The sequence below is a fragment of the Ruditapes philippinarum genome, unplaced genomic scaffold (assembly GCF_026571515.1).
Source record: "Ruditapes philippinarum isolate M1 unplaced genomic scaffold, ASM2657151v2 ctg11200_1_1_1_1, whole genome shotgun sequence".
In the NCBI taxonomy this organism is placed as follows: Eukaryota; Metazoa; Mollusca; class Bivalvia; order Venerida; family Veneridae; genus Ruditapes; species Ruditapes philippinarum.
In genome coordinates, this window is record NW_026861879.1 from 5880 (window position 1) to 21155 (window position 15276).

At 33.8% G+C, this 15276-nt stretch overlaps 1 protein-coding gene across 2 annotated transcripts; it reads right to left on the minus strand.

Moving 5' to 3' along the window:
- Positions 1-2623: 2623 nt before the first annotated feature.
- Positions 2624-14037, minus strand: LOC132717229 (EMILIN-1-A-like). 2 transcript variants are annotated; one of them, XM_060700661.1, is made up of 2 exons: positions 13518-14037; positions 2624-3461 (listed from the first exon to the last, which is right to left on the minus strand). In XM_060700661.1, the coding sequence occupies exons 1-2, from the start codon at positions 13999-14001 to the stop codon at positions 2992-2994; spliced, it is 954 nt and encodes a 317-aa protein (XP_060556644.1). In that variant the 5' UTR covers positions 14002-14037; the 3' UTR covers positions 2624-2991. The 2 variants fall into 2 exon arrangements, with proteins under 2 accessions (XP_060556644.1, XP_060556643.1); XM_060700660.1 differs by lacking the exon at positions 2624-3461 and adding an exon at positions 12708-13239 and having other exon boundaries at positions 13518-14033.
- Positions 14038-15276: the final 1239 nt, after the last annotated feature.

The window sequence follows — 15276 nt, forward strand, 5'->3', positions numbered from 1 at the left end:
TGCCACTCACCGCTGTAGGTTCGAATCCCGCCAGGGACCTTGTATCGTTCATGTGAGGTAGCGATCTACCTAGCTAATGGAATGCCGGTGGATCTACTCAGGTGACAGTTCGTGCCCGAAATAATGCACGGATGGGTCCCCGAGGTTTTCTTCCATCAGTAAAGCTAGAAAGTCGTCAGTTACATGACCAATATTGTGTTGGTGCGATGTAAAACCAAAAAAAAAAACACCTTACATTCATAACTAGTTTTAATTCGTACATTTAAAGATATACTATGCTCAAATTTGATTTTTAAAAATATTAATAATTGCTACACGGTCTCTTTGTATGTATATAAGAATAAACATGTTTCGACTTCATTTAAAGAGAAATGTTATGTTTTGAACTCTACACACTACAGATGGTCACAATATGAATATATAGTGTCATTTAAAAAACTGGCAGTTTTTTTTAAAGAAGAGACCAACTTTACTTGGCCCGTAATAGGGAATGCAGCTTCCCATACATAGTTTATTCATTATTTTATTCAAATTAAACATATTCAGTAAGAATTTCATGGATTTCAGTACAAATGTCTAAGATGAAAATATTTTACCCAAATCTGAGCATAGTATATCTTTAAATCATTAATACAAACTTGTAGTTTTGATTGCAGTTTCAATCATCTTTACAGTGTATCGTCCAACTGCAATTTGATCTGACACATTTTGATGGAGTAAGAATCCAGAGAAATAGTTGTAATGAAAACCATGGTAGGCGGCAACGGCATTGTTGTTTTGGATGAAGATGTCATCTCCTTTCGTAAGCTCAAACACTATTGATTGGCTTGAAGTGTAATATCCAGCTTCTGTTCCGCTTACGTACATAAAGCTTACAGGACTTCGATTCTTCACGAATTGAGAATGAGCATTTCTGTGGCGAAAAGAAAACAGCGTCGCAGAGAAAACGTAGGTTCCGGATATAGGTCAGCAAAGTTTCCATTTAAGTTGTTGTTGCCAACGTTGGTTACTACTCTGTCGGAAACAAATACCTGGCCAACTCCAGCGTGTTCCATGTGGTTAGATAATGTGGCAAAGAAAGCTACGTTTGTTGTTTCCAACTCGTCTAAACCTAGCGTGGGTGTTTTGTATGTCTGAAATTTACAATAAAAGGAAAAAGATCATTCGGTAATACTCAAGCAACTGCAGATCAATGATTGCGCCTTGTATTTTCCATATTGATATGAAAGTAGATGATGTTTTAAATTCAATATTATGAGGAATTTACGAAACAAAATATCAATACAAGAAAGACTAAAATACTCATATTTATATACATTCCGTCGGAATGAATAGACTTTGCCTTATCATTATTTGTGTTAAATAGGTCATAAGATAACACCAGCGACATTGGAATTTAAAGGGTTTTCGAGATAAGAAACTGTTCTAAATACACTTAATTTACCTAAAAGTGAATTTACCAAACAATGGATCATACTGTCCATTTTGTTGATCGACAACGCTCCGGTTTGACCCGGTAATGTCCCGGATATTGCCGGCAAATCCCGGTTATACAACAGTGATAGACGCTGGCGTCACGACCTCATGCCAATAACAGGTACAAACTCCGTAGGCGTTGTATGCACAGTTTTTCAAACTTTCTTTCCCTTTCCTTTTATTGGCATCTCTACTGTCTTTTTACCAAATGACTGATGTCAACGTGGTCAAGCAGTTTTATTCTCAAAAAGTTGAGTGGGGAAGCATCGTCGCATTACCGGGACATTACCAGCATTACCAGTAGCGTTACCGTGGCGAAATCGGCGATGGTCGGGTAGGACCGTGATGAAACCGTGTGTAGTCGGATCTCCACAGGGATCAACCGGGAAAACACCGGATTAGCATCGGCACTTACCGTATATATACGGTGCTATATCGGGTACTGAACCGGAAATACACCTGGGCTCTGTCGTGGTTGTGTAAACGCAAATTGATTTTTCAGAAAACCACCAATGAACACCCCGGTTCACCGGCTTAGGACACCGTAGTGATACCGTGACATAACCTGGACAGTGTAAATGGGACTTAAGCTGCGGTCTCACCTATATCCCGGCAGAGCCCCGGTAGGCGTCCGGGGTGATCCGGGGACGACCTGGGTACATTATTACTTATTAAATAGAAAAAAATTGTCACAAATATATTTATTTAAAATTATGTATGAACGTCATCATTTTCGCGCGTTTTTAATCCGCCGGGGTTCTACCGGGACTTTGCCGTGGTCGTCCTGTGCTCTGTCGGGGCTCTGCCTGGATCGACCGGGGCTCTGCCTGTGTCAGCCGGGGCCCTGCCGGCGTCATCCGGGAACGACCGGGAAGTACCGGCATGAACCGTAGCTTCACCTGGGCTCTGCCTGTGTGGTCCGGGGCGCATGCTGGGTGTAAGTTGGGAATAACCGTAGTGCTGCTGGGGTAAGTGTGACCGCAACAATAATTTCACCCCGGATCGTCCCAGATCATCCCAGTAATTTACCGGGGTGGTCCTGGACTCTGCCGGTATAAAGGGAGACCTCAGATTTATCCCTTTTCTTGTCGCGCAATTTATTCAATCTTTGCTGTGTCGCATCATTTATTTCGTTTCTTTTTATAATCATACATTTATTTCACGAATTTAAAATTACTTTTCATTTGGCATGGTAAATATCTCTTTGAATAACATTAACAAATTTTTGAAAGGAGATTCTTGCAGTTGTTGGCGAAATTTGTTTATAAATGCTTATTTCTCATTTAAGCGAAAATTTTAATCTATCTTTAAATTTATCTTTTAATATTTAAACAGTAGTAATTCTGGTCAAGGTGTTAATTCATGTATATTGCCTCTCTTACAACACTTACAAGATACAATAAATTAAGTTCGGAATACTTAATAAACTCATACGTTACATAATTACGAAATACATAGTTAAAACTGCAATGCTTTTCCGTTTATTAAATGAAACAATCATTTTATTTCCACAGTCTACTTCCGTCCGAGAACAACTTGGTCTGAAACATTTGGCTGAAGCAGGAAACCGGAGAAAGTGCTGTAATGGTCACCATTGTAGGATTTATCAGCATCGTTGTTTGAAATGCAGATGTCGTCCCCTTTTAGAAGCTCTAGCACTATTGTCTGACTTGAAGTGTCATATCCCGCTTCCGCTCCACTGACGTACATGTAACTCACAGGGCTTCCATTTTTCACGAATTGAGCATGAGCACTATTGTGGTAATGAGAAAGCAACGTGGCCGAGAATACGTATGTTCCGGAAACAGGGGCGATAAAGTTACCATTGAAGTTGTTGTAGCCATTGGCAATGTTGGTCACAACTCTGTCAAAAACAAAAGTCTGGCCAACTCCAGCGTGCTGCAGCTGGTTAGATAATGTGGCAAAGAAAGCTACGTTTTGTTCGTTTTCAACTCGTCGAATCCTTGCACGAGTACTATGAATGTCTGGAATGTGAACAATGCATTTGGATATAGATATATTCGAATGTGTAACAATCATAAATAGACAACTAATGTAGAAATGTTGAATTTATGATAACTGAACCTTCGACACAAAATTGCAATCATGGCTATACAGTCAGGACTCAATATATCGGAATCCATAATTGGCAAATTCAATTAACGACAACCAAATTTTTTCAACGTTATTATAATCCTATTTAACGGAATATTCGTATTCCGACTCCGACACAATAATATTGGAAACCAAACACGTTATTTTCCATACAATCAGTGCCCGTTTTAAACTGTCACTTTGTCAGTCAAGCGCGCGTATCAATTAGCCGTGAACAAAAGCCGCAAGGTGTTAAAACAGGTATTGTGAGCTTGGTCAGTTGATTGTTACACCTTATTGCAATACCAACGTGTTGTTGTCAGCTGAATTTTGTTACACATGCCGGTAAGTTACAAAAGTTCAGGCAAGAAATAGCTTGAACGATGTGATAAACTATTTAGAACAACAGGGTACCCTCTTTGATCCGAAATATTTAGAATCTGCTTCGGCATTGATGTCTGTTTTAAACAATACAAAATCAAACAAGGTTCAGAAAGTATCAAAGACATTTTTCGTTAATTGACAAAGACAACAAACGCTGTGCAATCAATTTTTAAAGGTTTAACTTTTTAAAGGTCCTATCATTGTATGTGCTTTTTATTTTATAAAGTTTTATCATTTTTATATCAATTTTTAACTATTTTAGTTGTTATTATTTTAATAAAGTTTGTGTATTATGTGTATGATATGTAATGTGTATAATAAAGTGAACACATAAACACAAAAATATTTTGCATTATAGATGTATGTTTATTATAAATCTTAATACATAAGTGTATAAGCATATCATTACATGATGAATGATGAAATTCAATATACTGACAAATTCGATATACTGACATATCATTTGGGAACCAACAGTGTCGTTGAAATGAGTCCTGACAGTAGTGATATATTGATCCATTACTGGTATGGATCCGCGACTGAACGTTTATATCTTTGAGATATATCATATAGCATAACGTGTTTATCTTATTAAAATTAATTTATTTTCTTATTTAAACTCGATTATTAAAAAGCTGATAGACTATATAGAACCGCTCTTGAGTCCTCTTTATGGAGGTTACTAATACTGGTGTCAGCCGAGGAACTATAGATCCCTGGGTTGTGAGGCAGATATATTCATAATCAGACCGCCGCTCTTCCAGTGGCATGACTAATCCCGGGCTACACTAGTTGTTTACAAAATTGTTATGATAAAGAGTTTGCGTGTGTTTAAAGTCTTATCTGGAAAAAATGAAATTAACAAACTTTTCAAGAAATGCATAAACTTTAACTAACAGTCTAAGCTTTCTGGATATCTGCGCATTATCGCCAACTATACGTCTATACGCCGTGATTCTTGTAAGATAAATTTGGAATATATAAGACATGATAAAAAAATGATCAAATTGACAGCTTGGTGCGAAAGGGTTGTAACTCCTTTTTTTTATCTAATATGAGTTACAACTCTTTCGCACCAAGCCTTCGAAATAAATGTATTCTCTTAATAGCAAGACGTATGAACGAAAATTGTAAAGTGGTACGAAAAGTGAACAAAACACATATGTTATACTGTCTTTAATATATTTCCTGCTCTTTTATCGTATTGGCACTTACAAATCAAATGATATTTACCTTCATTTTATAAGACGTGTACCATTGTTCTTTTAATAAAATTCAAGCTTAATATTTAATTTACATCAATACACTTCCACTTCAGTCTATTTAATGGATTAAACATCTACATCACGTCTTGTTAATAAATAGTCTATTTTTCAGTCATGTGTATGATATCGCAATTAACGACCATATAAAATGTCTTGTGGATATCTTAATTTAATTAAGACGCCTTCTGTTGTATTTTGTTTAATCTGTAAGAACATTTTATTTGATCACAGTTTCATTATAACGATGCCTTAAGTGCATTGAGACCAACATTTGTTTCTATAAAATGTCATTGAGTTTAATATTAGTTACTGTTATACGTAACTGATAACATTTCATTGCAAATTCAATAAAATTGTAAATGATGCCTTGAATTGTTTGAAATAACTTTGACATTATCGCATTTAGAACTTGAAACACATCACTATGAAATGCATAATTTGGCAAACAGCAATTTTTATATAGCAATCGAATAAATGCTCCAGTCTAACAGAATTGTTCTCACTGGTACTAAATGTCAGTATAGTATTCAAATATTTATGGCGTATAATATTTCTAAAATTATCAAGTGCATAATAATATCGAATGGATTACTTTATTTCATTTATTGCAAAATCGCCAATATTTTTGTTCTTATTTCTAACGCCATTAAAACGATTTAACTGTGGTGCTATTTTAGTATCCTTTCTTAATTTCAGATATAAATTTGATAGTATAGTTTAAGTATCTATTCAGAATTACCACTACACCAATCATTTGAAATAGCTAAACGAAATTACAATAAATAAAAGTAAAACTAAAATAATAATATTTGGATCGAATAAACCCGGTAATTCCCGCTTCCTTCTTCACAACGAACCAATTGAAATAATAAAGGAATATAAATACTTAGGAATACTTTTCTCATCTTCTGGAAGTTTTCTTAAAGCTAGAACATATTAAGTAAATCAAGCAAATAAAGCAATGCATTTACTTTATTCAAGAATATTTAATCTTGATATCCCAATTGATTTACAGTTGAAATTAGTTTACCAAACTATTGTTCCTATACTTACTTTTAACTGCGAAGTTTGGGGATTCGAAAATCTAGATTTAATTGAAACGGTACAAAATAACTTCCTAAGAACTATTACTAAAAGCAAAAAAGTACACCATTATATATGCTATACGGAGAGCTTGGGCGCTATCCAATGGACATAGTCATTAAATCGAGGATGGTAAATTATTGGTGTAAATTAGTTATGGGTAACAGAAATAAAGTATGTTATGATATAATGCTCAATTCTTACACAAGTTTTAAATGGTTAGAGTGTATAAAACAAAATTTAAATAATACAGGTAACACATACATATGGGAAAACCAAATGAATATCAATTTTAAAAAATTCAGTATGACAATAAAACGTACATTAATTGACCAATTCTTGCAAATCTGGAATAGTTCACTTACAGGTTCTTCAAAAGGTCTGACATACCAATCATTCAAATCCGATAATAATTTCGAACGTTACTTCATTACATTACCTTATTATCTAAGATTGACCTTTTCACTTAAGAACAGGTAACCACAGGCTCCCTATAGAAACAGGCAGGTGGAGGCAGCTTTTGTACCACATGCTGAACGAAAATGCCAACACTGTCAACTAAACGATTTGGGAGATGAGTTACATTATATTCTCAAATGTCCTTTTTCCTAGCCTCTAGGAATTATATTAAAACCGTACTATTTCAATAGGACCAATATGCTTAAATTTTCACAACTTATGTCTCCTTAGTCTACCAAGGAACTTATAAATATCACCCTTTTCTCAAGAGAAATAATGACAACATTTAAAAGATAGTCCAAATAAACATAATACAAGTGGTCCAATAAGTTAATCTTTCCCTTTCGTTTCGAGAAAGGTCGGCTGTAAATTGGAGAAAACTCTCCGCATAATAGTTCAAGTAAAATATTTTCCTCTACTTCTACTACACACGTGCGCAATATATTTGATAATGAATAGTATAACATCCTTAGCTCGAAATTCAAATTGCATTAATAAACATACCAGTTTGTTTAATAATCCTTTTTTATGCATTATCCTTTTTTGTTCTGTTTTCTTCCCGATGCACTTAACCTTGTTTAAAAAAAAATCTGTCAAGAACAATGAAATGTCACGAAAAATCATGGAAAGCGTGCCTACTTTAAATAGTAATACTATAGTAAATAAAAATTCCCACGGTATCTGTTTACATTAACTATAGGTTTGAGTGCATTTTTGATGACCTTCATTTGCTGTATTTGTTGTCTTTTAATTTGTCACTATTGTTTTTTTTTTTCATGTGACACCGAGAGCGCGTAGCGCTCGAGGTATTTCATGAAATTCGTGACCAGGTCTTTCCTAAACAGAAAGATCGATGTACGAGGCCGATATCCAACTTACACACCGTAAAACTATATTGGCTTGAGCAATCATTTGATGTAATGCACAAATATTATTATTAACACAGCGCATATACAGGTAAGCTTTTATCAATGTTCTGCTTAAATACATTACATTTTTGCTTTTCCCTTTAAAATAATAATAAAAAAAGCTAAATGTGCAATATGCCAATGAAAAAGTGAATAGGACTGTAATGGAAGGTATGTTAAAGAATGCATAATTATGTTGATATCATTTCGCATCAGACATCGCGGAATCTAGGACATTTGCCCCCGGACAGTTGCCTCCCTCGAACGTTTGCCTCTTTTATTTTGCTGTTGCGACTTGTCACTTGTCAGAGGTCATCTCGTGTATAGATTTTTTTTGTATGTCAATGGAAATATGATAGTTCATTTTTTTTTATGCTAGTTTGATTTAATTTTTCACAAATTTGCGAGAGATTTTTTGTGTATTTAAAACAGCACGCCTCAAGATTCATGTAAATTTTTATGAAAATTTGGAAATGTATTTCAAAGTAAAATATTGTAAGGTGAACAAATTAAGTAATTTACATATTGCAATCGGCACTTACAATCCAAGAAAATAACCAAAAAGTCGTCAACATATGCAAAAGTAGCCCTTACTGCGTTAGCTACTCAGTAGAAAAATGGTAATAAAATACTGCAAAATCATTCGTAAACCGCACTTTACATGAAAAATATAACTTGGACCTTGAATGTTTTTACCTTTCTTAAAATTGTATTACTTTTTTCTCAATATTAATTTTCTTGAAATATTTGGGCTCATCTGGAGGCGTGCAGCTTTAAGGCGATGAACTTTGGTAGCAAACAATTCAACAATTAAATATTTTTACGTTTTTAAAACAGGTAGGGGGAGGGAAATGTCCGACACTTCCAAAGATATGAGGGGGGGCAAATGACAGCCACTGCAAAGAGGGGGACCCTTCCGAGGTGGCAACTGTCCGAAGGGTAATGTCCGAATATCCAGCAGACCACGAAAGACTAACATATGTATATTGTTGGCAAGTGTGAGATACATGAACCGAAACTATATTTTATATAGCAGATTATACAGTCTTCTAGAATAAAATATGATTGTTCATCATAACATTTTTAATACTAAACCACTAATTACTTTAATGACATTTCTTTTTCAAGAAATTTTTAATGATATCCGAATAATACATTTCTATCGTTTCTATCGATATTTGAAATAATAATAGAAGATGTGCCCATTGTAGACTAATCCACATTAAGTACTTGTACATGCATGTCACTATAAGCAAGGTTTGGATTCTATCAATACAAATTTTCTTTAACCTTGTTGTGTAGCATTCTTTGAAACTAAGCCCTGGCTTTGAAAGTTTTCAGAGATGTGTGAAGTTGGGCCGCTGGGCGGCTGGGCCGCTGGGCCGCCAACTTCACACATCTAGTTTTCAGGGGAAATCAGTTATGATTTTTCTCCGGTTTAATAGAAAAACAGGATAAAGCCTAACTCAAAGAAAGAGGGCGGGGGTTAACGGGGATTAAACAATCTGATTGATCCCGCGGGTGGGAATGCTACCAGAGACTTTTCTTTTAACTGTGGGTAGCTGCGGTTCCTAATGCAAAGCGTATATGAAATGGTGAAAAGTTGTGAAATGGACATATTTTTGGTATATTTTTTCGATATGAATTTTTGGTACAATTTTATGTACTGTGAATTTCTAGAACGTTAAAATTGTTATGGATTAGGTGATTTAAAATCGTAATAAGTATGCTTTGATTACTGCTATAGTTTCATATGAATGAACTTGAAGCGTCCATTTTTTTAACCGAAAAAACAGTTAGATACGCGATTTAATAAATGTCAAATGTGTCCTAACTTTGATATGCTATACATTATTTTTGTTATTCAAAGATCTGATATAGGGATGCTGGAATAATTGCTTAGTGCATTCAATAAACATCATCATGTTTAAAAAATGTATCCCGAATTTGTAAGACAGGAACATTATGATAATCATTTACATTTTAATTCATTTTGTTAATTGCGTTTATTGCGTTTCATGTTTTCTTTGTCTGCGCATAGGCAGGTCTATTTTTTTCACTTGTTTTTCATGACCGGGTCTGTCTAACTAGAACAGACCTGTGCACGTGCAAAAGATAGACTTCATAACGGACTTTCTTTTGTTTAAACAGGTCTATCCGAAAAATATAGACCTGTCACAAACAATAGAGGAGGTGTGTAAGCTCATTTACCTTATATTGATAACTAGCTAACTAATATATGATCTAACCCACATATTGTTAATATTTTAGATAAATCGCCATGTTTGTAACCTGACTTACCAATAAAGAGTATTGTATTGTATTGTAATTATATCCGATCTGATAAATCTTCTCCAAGAAATCAATAATAATTTATATCAATTTTTATCACCAATCTTAAACTTTATGAACAGTTACAAAATAAATGTTTTTGTGTGGAGCATGAATTGTTACAATACATTCACAACCGTGTCGAGTAACAAAGATCTACTGCTAGGCCGGGTTTTATAGACTTTAATTAATTTATGCGTTATTTTATAACCAAAGAAAAAGAAGAGAAATAAATTTTATTAAGAAAATTTAATCCACTCATATAAAGATTATTTTACCTTTCGTTCTGTTACTAAAAACTACTTGGTGTTGAATGTAGTGCTTTTTAAATTGCTGCTGTCTTTCTGCAAACTATTTTAAAAGTTTCTTCATGCAATCTGGCTTACTGACAATTATTTGTATCCCAGATGCTATATCTGAGCATATTCAGATGTGAATTGATGTAGAAACAAATGAAACACACACTATTCCTATCAATATAACTAAAATGTAAATTGGACAGAGCCGTAATATCTATACACATTATAATAATGACTATCAGTTAAAAAGTGAGAATAGAGACAATATTATATTAACTGATAAGGGTTTATATGGTCAGATTACTGTATTAATTTTCCCATAGACTTATATTATAAGACATGACCACTAAACCAGCCTTAAAATTTAGTATTCATGCTAATGATATGATTTTTCAAGAAGAATGGCATGCCTGTCACATTAAACTGGTCTTTATATATAGGGTTGTCCCGCCAAATATTTCGCAAAATGACGTCAAAGATGATTTCCCCCCCTTTTCACTGACATTTTCTGCGGACCACAGGACAGACATATACTTTTTTAAAATGCAAATATCCAAATGAGTAATTATTCTAGACACTTATGAAACAGTTAGTTTTCTTAAGAAACAATCCAGTATTTATAGTTCCTAAATTAATTTTCGTATTTGTAAACCTTAAATTTGCATCGAATCACCTGATATCCCATTGAATGTTACGGTTTCCCTGCTCTTTTTGCATAATCTGGCAAAAAACTACGTTTTGTTCGTTTTCAACTCGTCTAAACCTAACATGTCTGAAATTTACTAAAGTAAAAAGATAATTAGGAAATATTCAAACAACTGCATATCAATGATTCCCCCTTCTATTATCAATTTTGATATGTAATAATAGTAGATGTTTTAAATTACATTCAATATTATGAGGCGTTTATGATTTCAAAGCACCTTTATACATGTAGTAAAATGTATACAGTTAATTCTGAAAATTTCATAATCTTTTATGTAGCGTTTACCTAAACAACAGCAGTGACAAGTGAACCTGTTTTACGGTTTATTTTCCATGTCATCGGTTATGTTGACAACGATATCCGACGGGTTTGTTTTATTTGAACATGTTGTCTCCATTTTTGTTGTTTACCTGTTTTCTCAAAATCATTCTCATACGATCGTTAAATCTCTCCAGAAAGCTTGTACGCTGGCGTTGGACAGCAAGTTTGTCTGCAGGTTCATATTTAGTAATATTTTCTCTTAATGCTGTATGCAAATCAATTGATTCAATATCATTCGTTGTTGAAACTCATTTTGAGACAAGAGCTCCCATACAAGATTCAAAAGCAGCCGTACAACTTCATCTGTAGACCAGATATGACTAAGCAAATTGATGAAATTATCTTTATAACTTCCAGTGATTATATGTTGTGCCATTGGATACTGACGAAACAAGTATCAATACAAGAAAGACTAAAATACTCGTATTCATTTTTATATACATTCCGTTGGAATTAATTAACCTTTGCCTTATAATTTGTAAAAAAAATATGTCATAAGGTAACACCAGCGACATTGAATTTGATATAGTTTTCGAAATAAGACGCTGTTCTAATTCTAATTAATTTCGCTACAAGAATATCAATGAAATATTCGGATCACAATGTATTAATCTGTTTCTCTTATTCGTTTGTTATGAAAACATTCGCTATATTACTATTAATTGTAATTCCATTCGACCGTTTTAGTTCTAGCTTTTTTCATTCCTTCTTATATCGCGCCATTTATTTCATCTTTGCTGTGTCGTATCATTTATTTTAATAAACACACTTATTTCATTAATTCAAAATAACCTTTAATTTGGCCTGGTAAATATCTCTTTGAACAACATTAACAATTATTGATGGGAAATTCTTGCAGATTCTATTTGTAAAAAGTCTTTGACACAAATATGTTTTGACGTGCCTGTTCGAGTCTGAAACAATACACAGAATAAACATGTGTACTCCAAATTATGCTATTATTTGCGCAGCTAGAAATTCAACAACAAATTGTCAATAATATCAAAGAACTACGAACGGGAATATAACTGTTTTTCAGATTTTCATTTAGACTGATTTCAATAGATGTATAATGAAAACTGTTACTGTCTAGAGTGATGCAAAGAAAATGTTCAACATTTCTCAATTTAATTTTTCTTAATAAAGCTTGTTGAAAACAGAAATCTTTTGGCGAAGGTTGTTTATAAATAGTTATTTCTCATTTAAGCGATAATTCTAGAAAAACAGTAGTGATTCTTGTCAAGGTGTTAATTCATGTGTATGGCCTTTCTTTGTATATACATTCTTGGAAGACTTTAAAAAATTATGAAATACAATGCATTTAGTTCGGAATACTCTATAATCTCGTACATTACAAAATTTTGAAATGAATAGTTAAAACTGCAATGCTTGTTATTTTATTAAATAAACTTTATGATTGAACATTCATTTCATTTACAAAGTTTACTTCCGTCCGATAACAGCTTGGTCTGAAAAATTTTGCTGAAGTAGGAAACCGGAGAAAGAGTTGTAATGGACACCAAAGTAAGATACATCAGCATCGTTGTTTTGGATGAAGATGTCATCCCCTTTTTGAAGCTCTAGCACTATTGTCTGACTTGAAGTGTCATATCCCGCTTCTGATCCACTGACGTACATGTAACTTACAGGGCTTCCATTCTTAACGAATTGAGCGTGACCATTGTTGTGGTAACGAGAAATCAACGTGACAGAGAAAACGTATGTTCCGGATACAGGGGCGATAAAGTTTCCATTTAAGTTGTTGTAGCCATTGCCGACGTTGGTTACTACTCTGTCGAAAACAAATGTCTGGGCAACTCCTGCGTGGTTCAAATGGTTAGATAATGTGGCAAAAAAGGCCACGTTTTGTTCGTTTTCAACACGTCGAATTCTTGCACGGGTACTGTGAATGTCTTGAATTTGAAAGAAAAAATTAAATTAATGTATTTGCATATTCGAATATATCACAGTCATGAATTTACAACTAATGAATCCAGAAATTAAATTTAAACGCCTTTTAACATATCTATATAACAATTTATAAACAGGTATGCTATTTACATTTACATATATGGTCGGTATTCAGAAAATGATAAGAGTGTATATTTCAATTAACCCGACTTCAATAACATTTTTTCACAATTATCTTCCGTAATATTTCAATATCTTAACATTGTAGTGTTTAACCTACCTTTTGAGGTTGCTACAGGGCCTTGTGTTCTATTTTCATTTTCTTCTGCCATGTTGATACCACTATTTGGCTGAATTTGCTTTACTTTGACTCCGCTATCCTTACTTCCTCTCTGCTTGTTTACATATGAGCTAATAATTATTTTCATACGTTCACTGAATCTTTCCAGCGAGCTCGTACGCTGCCGTTGGACAGCCAGTTGTCTTTGCAGGTTTATATTTAGCTGATGTTGACTGAACTCACATTGCTCTAAGTGCTCAATACGATTTAACTGGTTCAAAATCACTTGTTGTTGAGCCTCGTTGTCAGATGCCAATTGCTCCACACGACCCAAAAGTTGTTGGACTACATCTTCTGTTGACTCTAGATGACTCAGCAAATAATCGAGTTTATCTTCACCATGTTCAATAGGTTTTGTAGCATTAGATATAGACAAAATAACTGACAATATCCAAAAGATAAAGATGCTCATTTTTACGTCCATTCAGTTATAAATGTTTCGAAACCTACCTTATCAGTAGATTTAAACTTTATCTTAATTAAAATTTCAACTTTGAACACGAAAGTGTGACCTTTTATCATGAATATACTTTAGACCCTGTATCGAATTAATTTGGAAAAATAGCTTTGAACAACTGCAATAATCTAATTAACTGCTTTACAACTAATTGTTTTATGACTTGCATTGACCACTTATTACACCAATATGTATAACCTTTATATTGTAAAAATATTTAAGATTATGGTAAATTTAGATATGAACATTATCTAAAACAAGAGGGCCATGATGGCCCTTATATCGCTCACCTGTATAAAAAATACAAGGGGCAAATAATATTGTTAACTATGACTGAAAGCAGAAAAAATCTAAATCTTAAACTGATATCACAAAGTTCATATGTGTATCTGATATAGTACGTAAGTAAAAACTTTACTGGTTGCTCTTGCTAAAAGAAAACAACAGTTCCAAAAGATGGCACTGTTTGCTATACAAAATAAATGTTTGAAGTCAGTGCCTGCTATGAAATTCAGTGGAAGATTCACTCATTGCTATGGAAAGTCAATGTTTGCTGGTTGCTATGGAAAGCTACAGTTTGCTATGGAAAATCAATGGCTTGTATGAAGTCACTGTTTTTTTTAACTATATACACATGTACATATAAAGTTAATCTATGTCACCCACGGCGGGGCAATATTGACCAGAGGGCTATAATGTGAATAATATTTGTAGAGGTCCACGAGACAATGTTACCAAATATCTACGCTCAAGCCTCTACAGTATAATAGAAGATTTTTTTGCTTTTCATATAAACATAAAAGGAAAACAAATTACACCACGGGCGGCGCCAACTTTGACCTCAAGGATTTTATTTGAACAAACATGCTAGACAACCATTAAAGATTTTTCATGTTTGATATCTAAGCTCCAGCTCCGGGCTTTCTTAGAAGATTTTATTTACTTTTCCTATATATTTTTAATGAAAGCAATGACCCCTGAAGCGGCGCCAATTTTGACCCTAGGAATTCCATTTGAACAAACTTGGTAGAGGCCAACTAGAAGATGTTTCATGTTAAAGCCGAAACTATTTGGACTTTTGAGAAGATGATTTTTGTTTGTTTTTACTATATACATAAAAGGAAAATCAATGAACCCTAAGGCGGGTCGAATTTCGGCCAAAAGGGATTTCAATTGAACAAACTAGGTAGAGACTTACAAGGATATGTTTCGTGCTAAATATCTGAGATTTGTTTTTCTTTT